This window comes from Artemia franciscana, chromosome 15 (genome assembly GCF_032884065.1).
Source record: "Artemia franciscana chromosome 15, ASM3288406v1, whole genome shotgun sequence".
Lineage (NCBI taxonomy): Eukaryota > Metazoa > Arthropoda > Branchiopoda > Anostraca > Artemiidae > Artemia > Artemia franciscana.
Genome location: NC_088877.1, coordinates 32,915,670 through 32,933,685, shown reverse-complemented (window position 1 = coordinate 32,933,685; position 18,016 = coordinate 32,915,670). Strand labels below are relative to the sequence as shown.

The following is an 18,016-nucleotide window of genomic DNA, read 5'->3' as shown; positions in this document are numbered from 1 at the left end:
TTAAAACTCATATTTAAGTTTGTCTTTTTTAAGTTTTTCTTGTATTATCTTTGGTTTTTTAACAGTATTTTTTTAATATTGTGTATTGAGGACGGTCAAGCGGAGGTTTTGACCAAAATATTTGCATTTTAATGTACATTTTTCACTGGCTTGCATTTTCTTCGTTTCTCTTTTCTTTACAGTTTTTTCGTTTTAAAATTGTCATTAGTAAATTTAAGCCATCCTAAATTAAAAAACAGACTGGGGCGCCTACCACAAGCTCTTTATGGTATCCCTGTGATATGTGTATCTTGTAAAATACATATCGTAATAATCTATATAGCAATAATCAGCCAAAGTAGAGTGTGAACAATCAACCAAAGAAAGGTTAGCCCATGAAAAAAAAAAAAAAATCTCAATTATTCTGTGAAAAGAATTCTTTGAGTTGGTCTCATTTAAGAAAGAACTTGTATCACCGAATTGCACCTTCACTGAATCACTGAATCAGTACCTTATGAAAATCATTGAAATTGAAATTTTTGATTTGCTACTGCACTTAAGTTAATAAATTAGTTATATTTTATGCTGCTATTGTCATATTTTATGTTGTTTAAGCTATTTTAATATAACTTTAGGTGCTGAAAAATCAATAAAGCAACAAATAATATATTAGAGTAAACTTTTTTCAATAAAAAAAGAAAGTCTGAACGGGTCAAGAGTCTAATGAAGATGGCGCACAATTTTATTCTTTAGAAATTTTGATTTCACATACGGTAAAACTTTTCAACCAGGCAAAATAGAAAACTAAACCTTAAGATGAAAAAACAAAACTAAAAAAAAAAAAAAAAAACAAAAGGTACTTGTGTATTATCCTGAACACACTCAAGAAGTTTACTTTGTTTGATCTGAGTAAAATCGGTTTCTCGGTCGCAATCGGCTGTAATTAGCTCATTTTTCCGTGAGATAAAATACGATGCAGGTATGTCTTAGTCAAATATTTAATATATAGAGATGTTAGGTTAAATATTTAATATAATGCGTTCTGGGCGGCCTGCTTTCCATAATTTTTTGTTGCAGTTTCCATAGCTTTATTCATAAAGTATTATATTCTCGTCATATTTTGGTATATTTAATTATTATTAACCTAACTTTACTTCATGAGTGTGTTCAGGATAACACGCAAGTACCGGAAAAAATCCTCAAATCCAATCAAAACTGCTTTGGCAAAACTATGGAAGATAAAGCAAAATAGAATAACTACAAAGTGAACTGATATTAAGCATTGAATAAATAAATATTGGCTTACCTTTCAGGGAAAAAAGCAGCCATGTTTGATACTATAATAGCACCCCAATCTCCTCCTTGAACAAAAAACTTTTTATAGCCGAGTCTGTCCATTAATTTCACCATAATTTGGCCCATCTCTGCTGGACCCAACCCAGGTTTGACTGCTCCTTCTGACCATCCATAGCCAGGCAATGAAGGAACTATAACCTCAAATACAATACCCTTATGGGGCTTCAGAAGCAGAGGCAGAAGCTTTTGAAATTCTACTATTGAACCGGGCCAGCCATGAAGTAATAGCAAAGGGTAAACTTTAACATTTTCTTGTAGGCTGGGAGTAGCTCTTTGAAACTGTATATTCAAACCTTCTATTTGAGTTTTGAAACTTGGATAGATATTAAGCATCGATTCGTGTTTACGCCAATCGTAGTCATTCCGCCAGAAATGATGAATCTTTTTCATGGCTGACTGAGAAACGCCATACGAAAACGCAGCACCGTTCAAAGTCGGTATGGAACGAAGGGGTAGCTCAAGCCGTCTGTTCAAGTCTTCAAGAATCTGTAAATGTAGTTAATAGTTTTGTGCATTGTTACATAGGGGCTCATTGGTATTAAAGGTATATGAGGCACACTAATCTGATATATCAGTTCTTTTTCTTGGGGGGGAGGGTCTTAGAACATTATCAAACTGTTATTCTCTTATGTAAATATATTTCTAATTTATGAATTACACGTAAGCAGGACTTGCCACTCCTCTTACAACTAGAGTAACTTCTTATTCATGCTTCTTCTCTATTAATGTGTGAATAAATCAATTGAGTGCCAGAAACGGAGCAGAAGTAGTGCCGGATACAATGAAATTAAGTTAATGAAGTAGAAGTTCTATAAAGGTATCTAATGAGGATTAAGACAATTTAGGCAGGGGGTTTCCTCCCTTGAGTTTCGATTATACACTCAAAAAAGCATACAAACGAGAAGATAAAAATAGACAATTATAAGCAATAATTGTTTACGGACATGAAGTCCATTTTCAGAAACTTGAGAATTATTCTCTTTCTGTATAATTCAAGAATTAATATTATTTAATTAAATTAAATCATCTGATTAACTAATAAAATTAAACAAAACTATCTGAGAATTTCTACATAGGGATTTGTCATACCTGCTCATCATTTTCCTCTCTGTAGTCTTTCCGGACTTTTCCCCCCTTATTAAATGGAAAAGAAGTGTTTTTAAAAGAAGGTAAAGATCATAACTAAAACTCAATTGAACAAAAATCATTCTATATATGAGGGTACCTCCCTCCTTCTCAACCCTCCACTCTTTACGGTAAGATTTCAGAGATGTTTAAAATATTTCCTATTCTACATAACAGCCTTCTTGTTTGAGCAGTCAGTCATTAAAAACTGGGGAAAAGTCATCCTAGACAGTCAAACCCAAGACACAAACACAGACAGTCACCTAAATATTGGTCATGCAATATTTAATTCATTTTTTGTTAGCCCAACTGTTTTAGCTTATAATTGGGTTCACTTGCCCAACACTCCAGGAAGACAGGCCCTTTTCAGCTTTGGATTCCCCTTGCAATTCCAGTCAACTTGTTGGTCAACAAATATTAAATTAAGTTTTTAGTGCAAATGTCTAAGTTGAGGAATTGAATCAATCGCCTTGCCTGACACCCATTCCAAATGGGTCCAATTTGACTTTAGACACGTGTCTGCCTGTCATTCCACGCAAATTAACGGCCCTGTGTCAATTCTAAATTCTTGGTTCAACCCACTTAAGACCATAGGCAGGCGTGCTTTGTTTACCTCTCATTCCAGGCAACCTAATGGTCCTATGTCTATTTTAAATTCTTGGTATGCATGCCTGAGACTCTAGCCAAACAAGCATATTAAAATCAATACCTTTTAATTTGAATTAAAATCGAATAGTTGTGGGCATCAAGCCATGGCTAATTGTAGAAAAAACAAGACAGATAGTTTTAACAATTACTCTTCATCTGAGGAAAATTATGAATTATTGATGATATTTAAAGAAAAAAGAAGAGAATATAAAACGTTGAAAAAAAAGTGGCAGAAGCTTAGAGAAGAACAGAAGGAGTTGGTAATACATCTACGTAATACAAAAGATTTCTATGAAATCAAATGATAACAAAATAAAGGCCCTATCAGATATCCCAGCGGCCGATACTTGGTCAAATTATTTAGAGCATAGATGGCGAATGTATAGAATTAAGTAAGGGAAATCGGAGCAATTTTGTGTTCTTCCCTATGAGAGAAAAGAATTATGATTTGTTAAGAGAAGTTTCGTCAGAAGAAATTAGTAAAGTTGTTAGGAATATGAAACGAAGGTGTGGACCAGGAAAAGATGGAATACCAGCAATTTTGATATAGAGGTCACTTAGTGTGATACTGCCTGTGTTAGTTTACATATTTATTAGAATTATTAGTAATGGAGTATGGCCTTCTACATGGAGGACATCGATAATGGTACCTATATTTAAAGGGGGGAGTCCCAAGGATCATGAGAGTTAAAGGCTAATAGTCTTAGCTCCTATATTTAGCAAAATCTTAGGAAGAATTTTAGATAGTTGGTTAAATGATTGGTTAGAGGGTTTTGGAATTATGAAAGAAGAGCAGGAGGTTTCAGAAAAGGATATAGTACTACGAATAGAGTGTTTATTTTAAGTGGATTCTTTGAAAAGTACGGATCAGGAAAAAAAAAGTTATGTGTTGAATTTTTTGGACTTAAAAAGCGTTTGATAATTTTAAAAGAGTTCTGCTTAAAGCCTTGATGATGTGGGCTACCTTCTTGTTTCATTTGTTCGGTTGTAAATATGTATTTTGAAACCAGTGCAATAGTAAGAGTACGTGGGTATGGTCTTTCGAGGCCTTCTAAAGTTAAGAAAGGAGTAAAGCAGGGAAGCGCCTTGTCACCTCGACTTTTTGGTCTTTTTTTAATGACATTGTTGAATTTTAAGCAAAACAAGAGCTCCAACCGTAAGATTAGGTAATAAAAACTTCTCAGTGCTGTTGTTTGCGGATGACACTGCTCTAGAGGCGAATTCGGTACATAATTTACAGAAGCTACTGGATTTAACAGATGATTATCTAAAGATGAAGTGCTTTCAGGTAAATGTTCAGAAATCAAAAGTGGTTATATTTAACAAGAGGACTGATAAATGTGAAAGTAAATTTTGGTTTAAGGGGGAGGAGATACAAGTTATGGATAAAATTTAGTATCTTGGATGTATTTTTCAAAGTAACGGAAGATAGAATTCACATATAAAGGAACCGTTAAACTGGGGAAGAGCAGCAATGTTCAAAATTTTCCGGAATACTGTAATGGGAATACAAATTTGTCGTTACATAAAAGGGTCTTTTTATCGAGAATAATTCTCGTTATACATTACGGAGCAGAAACTTGGGGGCATGAGAAAGCGGCTCAGCTAGAGAGTATTCAATTTGGGTACTTTGAGATTGTTTTGGCTCCATAGAACAACTCATTCCCAGTTTTTAAATGGCGGTCTAGGTTTTGGTTGAGAGTCCTTCAGTTACCGTGTGACAGGTTGCTTCAGGCAGCTTATGAAGATTTACTCTCGCAGGGAAAAAAAGATAATGGCCACTAAAAAAAAAGACATTTTAGACATTTTTTTTTGTTTGTTTGGAATGAAGGTAGAGGACCAATGAATATAAATGTAAATTGGGAGAATGAGATTAAGATAGTACTAGAGATTCAAATGATTCAAAAAGGAGTAAGGAGATGAAAAATAAAAAACATTAAAGTTTTATAAGGATGTTAAGCTGGTTTAGGGGCAGGAGTTCTACTTAAAGCTAAATTTACCAGCTAAATATTTGACGTTGTGGATGCAGCTCAGGGCTAACTGCCTGCCAATTAGTGCAAGATTTATAAAATATTCTAAAGAAAGATATTCCAATGAAGACAGATATACTTGCCCGCTTTGAAGAGTCAAAGATGATTATTTAGTGCATTGCTTAAGCCGGTGCCAGGGGCTCTCTACGATAAGGGAAGGAATATTTGGAAATAATGAGTTGATACTTCCAGGTGTCTTAAATAGTAGGTCACCTTAGTTTATTTGTAGAGTAGCAAGGTAGCTGAAAATTTTTTTGAATAAAAAAAATCTCAGTATAAAGTAAATGTAATGTTTTATTTATGTATTTCTCTAAATGGAAAGTGTTCTCTTCAAGAACCTTTGTTCAAGTATTAAGGACTAGTATTAGGTTAATGCAGTGTTTCATTAAAGTGTTTTATGATGATGGCTGATCAAAGTTTAGGTTATTTGTGCCTTTCGTTTATGTTATTGTAATGTGTTCATGGCTGTATATTTGGCTTTAAATTACACTTAACTATCTATCTATCAATCTATCAGGTAAGATTTTGATAATACCAGAGAGGATTCCCATCCTCATCTGACAAAACTTTGATAATGCAAGACAAGATTATGTAATACCTAGCAGGATTTGTCAATATCATGTAAGACTCTTTGGTACTTGTGTATTATTCAGAACACACTCAATAAGTGAAGTTAGGTTCTTTCGTGAAACAAACTACGATGCAGGTACATTCTATGAGACTATCCAGTTTCATAACCACAAAGACAAACCTTAAAGACAAAAGGTTGGGTAGGTTAGAATTCTAAGTTGTATATTTACATTTTTTCTAATAAAGTATTATATTCTCATCATATTTTGTTTTATTTCATTAGCTTTATCAAAAGTTTGGGCTATATATTTGCACATTTGGGGGAGCGGGTGGGGTGAATTATATCAAATACCTAACTTAACCTGACCTAACCACCTCTATATATAAAATACTTAATTCGAATGTACCTGTATCATAGTTTGTTTCACGAAAGAATCTAACTTCACTTATTGAGTGTGTTCTGAATAATACACAAGTACCGACTTTGATAATACGAACTAATATAGATAAATGTGAGTTTCTTTTCTTTAACTGTACTACTGCTACTCCCCTTCACTGTACTAACTTCACTATCCCTCTTGTTGATTGTATTCGTTGGCTTGGTATCTCTTTTACTAACAATCTTTCGAGCTTACGTCAGCGTACTATTTGTGATATAAGTAAAAAGATTCAGATTGGTTATGCAAAAATTGTTGCAAATTGAGGGAGGTATAATAGGCGTGCGCTGGCTAAACTTTATTCTACTTTCTGTGATCATTCTGTCCTTTATGCTTCAGGTCTTTTCCCCCTTCTTAATAATGGTAATTTAAAAAGAATTCGGATAAATTATTTCAAATTTTGCAAATTTCTTCTGTTTCTTCCACCTTGGACAAAAAACCGGACTCTTGTTAAAAAATTTTCAGTTCCTGATATAACTTTAAAGTTGGAGATTCTTCACAGACAACTCTCCAGTACAGCTTCTGCGCGCCTATCCCCTCACCACCGTCTTATCCGTTTTTTTCGTTGACTTTGTGTGTGTATTTGTTTTTCTCTTTGTGTTTTTTGAATTTCATTTTTTGTGTGTATCTAATGTTCATTTTTTTTTCTTCCATAGTTCGTTATTTTGTGTGTTTATTTAATTTTTTGTATTAACGTAAAAAATTTCTACTGTCATTACTTTTCATTTTCTGTATGTTTTGCTTTTTTTGTGTGTATTTTATTGTTTGTACTCCACATTTTAATACTTTTATAGTGTTGTTGTGGGTAAGAAATAAATTATTATTATTATTAATGAAAGATGTTTGATAATATCATACAAGTTTTGATAACAATTGAAAAGATTTTAAAGCAGACACGATTTTGATAGCATTGTTGAATTTTGGTAATAGCCGACAAGTTTTGATAGTACCAGAAAATATTTTGTTAATATCAGGTAAGATTATGATAACACCATGCAAGATTTTGTTAATAACTTGCAAGAATTGGATAATATCATGTAAGGTTTTGATAATATCATAGAGGATTCTTCTTATACCAGTCGAGATTTTGATAATGTATTACAAAAAGTATGGTAATATCACCCAAGATTTTAATAAATACTTTTCATGTGCAATCCTAGGGCCATCTTGATCACAACATGGTTTTCGGCACTTGGCAATGCTCTTTTGTCAACAAGAGTAGAAATCCTGCACAGACAATCTCAAGCCTATTACCTCCAACTCATTATATATTGATACCGATAAATATTACGCCTGCACGGATAGGCAACCAATAGTAGATATGCAAGCTAGGAAGAGGTTTTCAGCCCGAAAACACCCATTAATACTGACCAATCCCAGAAGAATTACCCATTAATCAGAATCCAGTGCAAATATTGTGTCGTGTACTAGGCTATAATTTCTCGAGGGACGCCACTCCTCAAGGTCACTCTGCAGCGCGTTAGCCATCATTCTGCTCTGTGTGAAGCTTAGCACCGTTTATATCCCTTCACCTTGTGGAGGTGCACTGACTGATTTCATATATAACTTGGACACAGAGGGTCAGGCTTCATTCCTAGAACTCTACCACTGTCACAGAAATTTCCAGGCTAGCTTGCCCGTACGCCCACCTAGAGTCGCCAGAATATCTATTTCCGGCACAAAACGGCGGGAAGTTAAACGGTTTTTCTAATATTTCCAGGAGAGTAGGCGTCGGTTCTAGTTTTTGACAAGCTATGGCAAGACCATCCCATCAATTCTAAATAATTTGACCACACAAATCAAAAGAGTTTATTAGGCTATGGACAAGATAGGGGGAATCTTTAGGGTACCGTATAGCCTGAAGTTTTGACAATAAATGTCATTGTACTGAAAGTAAGTCAAAATCCCAATCAAAATATACATCCTTGTCTGTCGTGAATGTGTAACACTAGTACCAAACACATGCTTCGTAAATTAAAATTAAATTTCTAAAATTAAACGTTTCTAAAATTAAAATTTCTAAAATTAAAAATTTGTCCAGATTCTTGAAAAATATTTTTCAGGTTATTTTTCTTTGCTGGTTGAATTTTTGTAAGACAGGGCCAGAAAGTCTACGCCGCGAATCTTGAGAAAAGAGTCGTGAACACACATTTACTTGCAATGTAAGAAAGGTGGGATGGCACGTACAACCTTTCGTAAAATATAATATTTTGAATCATAAAAGTAAAGTTCAGTCAGCAAAAGAAATCGATAGGATTTATAAGTTCACATGCATTGCAGGGAACCAAAAAGGAGGCATACCGCCCAAATCAAAGAGGGACTAATACTGAAAATACAACATCAAAAACAAGCATACAAATGCCCAGGCACATGCAAAGCGATGGGCTTTCAGGCCCGTAAATATTTTAAGATTTTCCTACAGCTGCTTATATTCCGTATGTAGTCCTGTTATTTTTTTCACATTTTTAAAGTTTTAGCTCTTCCCTTAAGAAATGAAAATCTATATGCAAATCCGTTCGTACGTGCCTGGTGTGACTTTTTTCATTGCAAGTTTCAAGCAGACCACTCCCTTCCTCTCATCTCAAATTAGTCAATTGAGTGAAGCTGGGAAACAGAGCGGATGTCTAAAATGTTCCCATTTCCCTTAAAAAATTGCTTGGAGTTATGTAAATGGCAAAATTAAGTGTAAATAATAATATCAAGTAGAATGTTTGTAATTAAGTCAATATAACTAAGATCTGAACAATAAGATTAACGATGTTTATTCTTTCTTAAATAATTAAAAAAGACACAATCTAGTCTTTCAAAGAAAAGTGAAGAGCGATATTGAAGTGTAAATCGAGTAAAATAAAGTGATGCAAGAATTCCAGCATTTCTAATGCAAGAAATTAGTTTTTGGATAAGGAAACATAAACTACAAGGGAATTAAAATGAGCAGCATAGTCAAAAATGATTACCCCGCCCTACCCTCAATAAAACCCATAAAGGCTTTATTGTCATTCGCAATTTACCGAAGATCCAATAACTGGCTTCAAAAAAATGCTACTAATTGCCCATAGTTTTAAATGAATGTTTTAAAAGAGAAGAAAATTCAGGCGAAATTTTACTATTTTTTTTCTTTTAGTTCTATGTTGAAATAAAAAACTCTTGAAAATACGTAACTGTATCGTTTTCATTAAAGAACAAATGAAACTATAGTTTTTATAGGGTTTGAAAGGCTTATGCAGCCTAACTCTTTTTTGCAAGTCCATAGGCTAGTTGGTCACTATTTTGGAATCCCCCCCCTTCTGATGGGTTCCAAATATAGTCCTAACAGTATATTTCTCCGTTCCATTAATGCAGTCATACGAGTGTATCTACATAGCTTATGCTGATACACTCAACTGATTTTCTTCTCAGTTTGTAATTAAATCTCTCAGTGTGAAATTGAGTGCACCAATTACTAAAACCTTGATTTCATTGTTTTAGTGTTCTCTTTTAGTTTTCAGAAATTACTTGGGCTAAAACCGGGGCCACCAGGGGGGAGCATTTGTGAGTGACTACATTAGTTTATGTGGAAAGAGCATAAACAAGGAATCAAGAAGTGTGTTCACCTTGTTCCTAAGAATATTGTACATACTGACCGGTCACTTTCTTCCTCTTATCAAACAAAAATACCAATTTGAAAAAAGATCTGGTACTTAACTATTATACTCGAGCTCGAAAACTTGTATCGCGAGCATGAGACAGTATCCGGTTTTCACGGTGTTTATACCAGACAATTATCTTTGGCTCAGTGGTAAGGTTAGGCTAGTTTAGGTCACGTATTTAATAATGCGCTGTGGGCGGCCCACCTTCCATATATATATTTGTTGTAGTTTTCATAGTTTTGTTACTAAAGTATTGTATTTTCATTATATTTCATTTCATTAGCATTCACCAAACTTCACTTCTTGGGTGTGTATTATATAACACATTAGAACCAAAGATCAAAATCAGTAACCTTTCGGTATATAACCTAAGGCTATATCCAGCCCTGCATAGGAGAGGGTCAGGGGGTGATTGTGGCAGTGGGGATTATTATACATAAAAGAAGCGTTCAATGGAAAATCGTAAATTCGTTTTCTATCTTATTTCTGTCCTACAATTTAAATTTACCGAACACTGAACTTTACAAAAAGAACGTGGGCCCGAGTGGAGAGGCTATGAGGGTTAAGGGTGTACTCTTGTCCAGGGGCACAGGAGCTCTTGAGGTGGAATTTACATACAATTCATTGAAGACCAGCACAGTTAAGCTTTTGAAAGGGTAGAGGGGGAGGGAAGGGGCAAAATGACCGGATAAAATTACTGTGGTTGACACCAACAAATTTACCAATGACCGTTTCCCCCGGTGCTCATAACCTACCTAAGCATTTGGGGGCTCTCGACAGAGTCCTATCATAAATTCAAATATCAGCATAGCCGTTCCAAGGGTTGCTGGCACCCAAAGAAAAATGAATTACAGGTCCCTCCCCCGACTCAAATATAAACATTAAAGCCGAATCAAAGCGAATGAACTGATCAATGAGGTTAACCCCCCTGCCAGTCACGGGAACACCCAAAGCACGGTTCCGAGGGTAACAGCCCTGGTTGTCCCCTCCCCCCTTGAACGGTTCGTAAAATTAGCACTTTGCTACAAAAGACTTGCCTCATCATCAACTGCAATAGTAAATTCAATTATTCGAGTATCCAATTCTTTCTCTTCTCCCCACCATTCATCTTTCAGCTTCGGCAATTTTGCTGTAGATCGAAAACAATAAGCAAAAAATGCAGCAGTTGTGACAACTGCAGTCGAAAACACAACACCTTTGTTTACCATCGCTGAATAAATGAATCAACAGCCAGAGAAACAGATGAAAACCAGTTTGATTTTAAAAAAAAGTGAAACTGTCTCCCGTGAGCGTTGGTCTTGCTTATCTCCATTGAACCAAATTTATCTGATAAAAACAAATTCAATTACACATTATACCGATTGCCGTGTGTATTTTTGGAAGAAATATTTACAAATTATCCTATTATTTTCTCTATATTAATTTAGCTATTATCCTATCATAATTTATGGCGAGTTAATCTTCTTTAAAGTTTTAGGTTGATTTTGTCGCAAGACAGCAATTTTGAATTCATTCAAAATTGCAAAAAAATGCACTTTTTATTCTTGTGAGCATTTATGCAACATTAGTAACGAACAGACACGGGTATAATGGGGATCTTAAAACCATATCTCCTTCATGAACAAGAATGCATACAGGCTATTTTTAATGGGGGTAGGGTATTCTACTTATTTTCTCCAGTGGAGGGGTTGACAATTTAAAAAAATAAATTTGTTCGTCAAAAAAGTGTCATCTTTTCCCGACTGTTACAATATTTGCAATTTTAAATATATTATATGCTCGAGGGGGAAGGGTGGCTGAAACCTCTTCTAACCTATATTGTCAGCACGATTGTCCATAAAATTCCAATTTCTATCATTTCCTATGACCTTTGCACTATTCACCAGATTTGTCACTCAAAATATAACCAACCCTACAAAATGGATTGGTGCACAGATGCCTCCAAACTAACTTCCCAAACGTTACCTCCAAAGCATTGACGGAGGAATATTTTCCGTGGCCCTTTTAAAAAAATTTCGGGGAAGGGGGAAGACTATAAAAAAAAAATATCAGGAAATCTGAATAACTAGTGAACAGAGATTCAAGAAAATTTTGGATTTTGGGGTGGATCCCGAGGTCCCTTTTGTTTTTACCTGCTTCTTCACTATATATTCTAATCAATACACAAACTTACAGATGTTGATCGTTCTTACGGATGACACGCCTTCAAAAAGTTGTTCTGTTAATGGAATCTTACTGCCAATCTTACCTTAACTGTTATCTTACTAACAGATAACACTGACAGATATCTTATCTTTTAGTTATCTTACTGCCAAGGTCTTGAGAGACTAGATAACAAGCCAAAGGGAGTCCTCTTGTTATAAAACAAGAGATAAATTTGACCAAACTCTCATAACATTAATGAAAAGAAGAGAAAAAGACAAAATAATAGTAGGGAAAAGGAGCAGGAATTAGGCTTGTTCTTTACAAAACATAAAATGCATTATTTTCAGAAAAGATTGCAAATCTTATCGATTTATAAAAATTCACAAACTAATCGAAAAGGTGAAATTTCAACTTTTTAATTCCCTCCCATAATCATTCTGTTTATAGCCTTGTAAATATAATCTTTTATAATTGGTGGGATTAGTAGATCCCACTTATGGGAAACTCGTTGATTTCTATATGTTATTATTATTACAATCAAGGTTGAAAAACAAAATATCAAGCCTGGGTAGCTTAGATGGTAAAATATTAGACTTACTGTTATCAACTTGGAGTAGCTAGCAGTTTCAACCCCAGTACTAGTATTTTCTTTAAGAATACGTTCCTATTTGGGCAAAAGCTCCAAATTTTGGAAAAATCGATATTAGACTGTTGTATGCGTGCAGATGGATAAAGAATTCAATTAAAGGGGATACATGGATCCTTTTCTTCGTAAACGAGGATTTCCAAAGCTATAGTTTCGGGAAGTCTGGCTGGGAGAAAAAATTTTGGAAAGCTATGACTGTTTTGTGTCATGGCTGGGGGATGGAATTGATACTTTCATAGTCATTTTTGTCGGGATAGGTGGGGTATGGGTAATTTGATTCAAATGGTTTCTCAGAGAATATTATTCTCTTACAACATCATATTGATCAGACAATGTCATATTGTCTGAGAGGCTCTTTTGCTAGATTTATTTAATTTATAATTTCGTTGCACCAGGTACTTTTAAGTATCTGGTTATCCACTAGTTCTTCACGTCGCTCCATCACTATTCTATTCCTAAAAGGTCGTACAAGTTGCGTTTCATTTGCTTTTGTCAATTACAAAGTAAAAACCCACTCTTCAAAATGTCAAGAATTACAAAAATCAATGTAAATAATTTCTAGATGACACTTTCTTTTCATTTACAATTGAAACGATATGAAATAAATAAAAAGTTTTAATTGTACAAAAATCGTTGTCTAGCTCTAATCAATTTCCTAGCAGTACTGTCAATTGGGTACAAGAACGAATAAGTTGGGTAGGGCTAGGGAACGTAAGAAAATGAAAGGACAACTTTGCACCCTCCCTACATATTGAAAAGTACACAGCCCTCCTCTAGGTTTTTGAGGATTGACGACACTGTATCCTTGTATCCTAACTATAATTCACAAGAGATATCTATTCAGGTATCCTTCAAACCTAGTTTAACCTTGCTTGTAATTGCTTGATTGTTTCATTCAGTGATTGCTATTATACAAAAGTTTACGTTGGTATAGGTAAAAAAAAGAGGAATTTACAGAATGGGACTTTCCAAGGCAATGTATTGCTATGGTTCCTGAATACAAGAAGCCTAAAAAGCAGCGCTAGCTTTTGTTAGTGGATTAACCATTTCTAGATAAAAAAAACTTATTAAAATGGCTTCTAGGCCCTTACACCCCAGGAAAATACTCCCAACCCACTGAAAATACCCCCACGGAAAATTTTCCAGAAAATACATCCCCTGAAAAATACCCCCCTCCCCCCGGTGAAAATACCCTCACAGAAAGTACCCCCGAAGAACAACCTCCCGGAAAATATACTCTGCAGAAAATACCCCGCACAAATATCCCACATAAATACCCGCCCTCCTGGAAAATACCCGCCCCCGGTAAATACCCGCCATGGAAAATAAAGTTTTCCAAATTTGAGAATTTTATTTGAGTTTTGTTCTTTTTATTTTCCGCAGGGGAAACAAATTTTGGTACATGTGTATTAAACGCCACTCATTAAATTTTACAATGTGTCAAACAGTTCGTGGTAACGAACTGTAGTAAGGAGCGACCCGGCTCAATAGTAAACGAAACTCTAAAAAACGGAATTTTGATGCTAGAAGATACAACAAAAGAATCGAATTTTCCTGTTGATTCTAAGTATATAAGTTTCATCAAATTTAGTCTTTGTCATCAAAAGTTACGAGCCTGAGAAACTTTGCCTTATTTTCGAAAATAGGGGGGAAAACCCCCTAAAAGTCACAAAATATTAACGAAAATCACACCATCGCATTCAGCGTACCAGAAAACCCTATAGCAAAAATTTCAAGCTCCTATCTACAAAAATGTAGAATTTCGTATTTTTTGCCAGAAGACAAATCACGAGTGCGTGTTTATTTGTTTGTTTTTTTTTCTTTTCCCCAGGGGTCATCGTATCGACCAAGCAGTCCTAGAATGTCGCAAGAGTGCTTATTCTAACGGAAATTAAAAGTTCTAGTGCCCTATTTAAGTGATCGAAAAAATTGGAGGGCAATAGGCCCCCTCACAAATGACTTACTCCCCCACAATCCCTGGGGGAGGGGCTGCAAGTTACAAACTTTGACCAGTGTTTACATATAGTAATGGTTATTGGAAATTGTACAGACGTTTTCAGGGGGATTTTTTTGGTTTTGGGGGTGAGGTTGAGGGGAGGGGGCTATGTGGGAGGATCTTTCCTTGTAGGAATATGTCATGGGGGGGGGGGGTAAATTCAATGAAAAGGGCGCAGGATTTTCTAGCATTACTATAAAATAACAATGAAAAAATAAACATGAAGACGTTTTTTCAATTGAAAGTAAGGAGTAGCATTGAAACTTAAAACGAACAGAGATTATTACGCATATGAGGGGTTCTAAAAATACTTTAGCATAAAGAGCGAGGTATTTAGGAGGAGGTAAATACCTCGCTCTTTATGCTAAAGTATTTTTAGTAATTTCAACTATTTATTCTACGTCCTTTCTGACTGATGGGTCATTCTTAAAGAATTGGGACAAAACTTACGATTTAGTGTAAAGAGCGACGTATTAACGTGGGTACAAACCCCCTCGTATACATAATAAAAATATAAGAATGTAAAAGTTTGTTACGTAAGTTAATTCTTAAGTTACGTATGTTTTTTATTAATAGAAACGTTCGTTAAGAATTCTAGTTGCCTTTTTAAGTAATCGTAAAATGGGAGGGCAACTAGGCTTCCTTCCCCACCCTTATTTCTCAAAATCGTCTGATCAAAACTAAGAGAAAGTCATTTAGCCAAAAAAAGAATCAATATACAAATTTCATTTTAATAATTTATGTGCGGAGAGCCAAAATCAAACTTGCATTAATTCAAAAACGTTCAGAAATTAAATTAAAAAAAAACTAGTTTTTTTAACTGAAAGTAAGGAGCAACATTAAAACTTAAAACAAACAGAAATTACTCCGTATATGAAATGGGTTGTCCCCTCCATCCATCGCTCTTTACGCTAAAGCTTTTAATTGTTTTAAAAAGTAGAATTGTGGCAAAAAGTCAAACTTTAGCGTAAAGAGCGAGGAATTGCGGGGGGGACAACCCATTTCATATACGGAGTAATTTCTGTTTGTTTTAAGTTTTAATGTTGCTCCTTACTTTCAGTTGAAAAAACTAGTTTTTTTTTATTTAATAAAACTCAAGAACAATCTGGTTTCTTCGTTAGTTTGTTCCAGCTTAGCGTGAAACAAGACAAAGACAGGTTACAGAACAGATGAGAAATATATAATTTATAGCCATAATAATATATAATAATAGCAATAATTTGGGTTGTATATTTGCACATATAGGGGGGAGGGGATAAAGTAATTGCGCATTTTGAAGTCAAAATCAATTCTTACATCATAATATGCACAATAATTGTACCTAACACAATGTGTATGCAGACCCTCTATACTTTACCCCTCCCCCCTAACATGAAAATATGCAGCCCAAATTTGTCTCTAAAGTAACGAAGAAAATTACGAAGTAACCGGCTTATACTCGAGTTTTACACATCGTAAACTTGAGTTAGTGGCAAATAATACAAAAAAAAACTGGAATTTTTCATGGAAAGAGAGCCAGATTTCCCGGTATTATTTAAAACGATCAGATATAAAATAAGAATAAAAAAAGTTTTTTTCAACTGAAAGTGAGGAGCAATATAAAACCTTAAAACGAACAGAAATTATTTTGTATATGAAAGGGGTTGCCTTCTCCTCAAGACCTCGCTCTTTACGCTAGACTTTTCTTATAGAACTTTAAAACAAAGCTTATTATCCTAATTAAACGGCCATTTTGTTTCAGAAATCGTTCTTATAGAATTAGCACAAATAGTCAAATCTTTAGAGTAAAGTACAAGGTCTGGTGGAAGGGGTATCTCCTTTCATATACCTAATAATTCCTGTTCGTTTTAAGTTTTAATGTTGCTTCTTACTTTCAGTTGAAAAAAACACTTTTTTTAAATTTAATTTTTGATCATTTTTAAATAATACCGGGAAATCTGGCTCTCTCTCCTTGAAAAATTCCGGTACTTGTGGATTATTCGCCACTAACTCAAGTTTACGATGTGTAAAACTCGAGAATAAACAGGTCTCTTCGTTACTTTAGAATCAAACCAAATAACCAGCGACACCAGGACTCAAACCCCTATCCTCGGGGACAAAGGGTTCCAAGTCTACTGTGCTAGCCACTTGGCTAGGATGGCAAAAAGTGGCCCTAGAAGGCACGAATGGCTAACTCTTTTAACTCCCGCTTGGAAGAGGGCCAAGTACGCTAGCCAATTGCGTTGGCTTCTAATTAACTATAATATTCTTAATTAACCTGAATCATCAGTCCTTGTCCAATACTAAACTGTAAATCACGAGTAAATTTTGAAAATGTAACTGTGGACATGATTGAAGAAAACGTTATTGATTATGGATATGGTTTGGGCTCTGGGAGTACACAACCATCAAATTTCCCTCCATAAAATCACTTGAATTTCCAATTATTTGTTAAATCATCAATACTTCATTCTACGTGATTTCCTTCTTCTTCCTATCAGAACATTCCAAAAAGACATAAAAGTGTCTTTTGTCTCTTATACACAAACTCGTCATTTCCAGGAATAAGTCATTCTCCTATTAACTTCCCTCTCGTCCCGGATCCCCTCACGTCCCGGATACACCTTCTAACACTTCGTATCGGAGGCAAAAGCGGCGATAGCCAAGAGATCATCTAAGGGAGTGATCTTGTAAACGTTCCGTTGCTCAATCTCGATATCCTCCCACCCCATTCGGGGACGACCTGCTTTTCACTTGACCCTAGATGGATGGCTGACTAGGACGAATATTAGTAAATCTTATAAAGTTCACTGGAATGAAGACCACACATGCAATATTCGAGAATCACTACAAATGTGCATATAACGCGTGTATTTTCCTATTGCACTCTGAGAAATCTGTTTCTGTTTTACAATAAAACTCTTCAACTAAATTTCGTTCAATTTACTTGTCCTCCATGCACTGGTAAGATACAAAACCCTCAAACGCGTTAGCGGTATTGTCTTGCGCTATAGATTTCCTGCTTAAACTGGGCCAAACAGGCGTAACGGGTATCAATTCTTCTATAAGTTTGCAGTAGTAATATCAACAGTAGTGATCGATGCGCAAATTTTGCATAATGCATTTTCTGGAAATCTATTTTTGGGTTTGGTAAAATTCTCGGGTCAAACAATGCCATGCCTAACTAAGTAAAACCATTTTGTTTACTAATTTATTTTTATATCGTTTTTGTAATTGTATCTACAATGTGGTTAAACACATTGACTGTAAACACATCTTCAGGAGATGATCGAATTTGCTCTTCATTACTTTCTTCACATGCCATCTTTTTAATTTCCTTACTCGTTTTTTTCCTAAAATCCGTTTGACTGAGCATGTACTTAGTCGCATATTTTTCGGATGAGACTTCAATTTTTTCTAATATTATCAAGGCACAAGTTTTAGCTGCAGCCATTGTTTCTTCGAATCCGTTTCGC

At 35.0% G+C, this 18,016-nt stretch overlaps 1 protein-coding gene across 1 annotated transcript in view; it reads right to left on the bottom strand.

The window, feature by feature from the left end:
* LOC136036381 (juvenile hormone epoxide hydrolase 2-like) overlaps positions 1-11,047 on the bottom strand; it is a 34,015-nt gene extending 22,968 nt beyond the window's left edge. Inside the window, exons 1-2 of the mRNA XM_065718563.1 lie at positions 10,812-11,047; positions 1,286-1,821 (exon numbers count right to left, since the gene is read on the bottom strand). Of these exons, the coding sequence (XP_065574635.1) occupies positions 1,286-1,821; positions 10,812-10,982 (707 nt within the window). The 5' untranslated portion in view covers positions 10,983-11,047. The remainder of the gene's footprint in view (positions 1-1,285; positions 1,822-10,811) is intronic.
* Between the last annotated feature and the right edge of the window lie 6,969 nt (positions 11,048-18,016).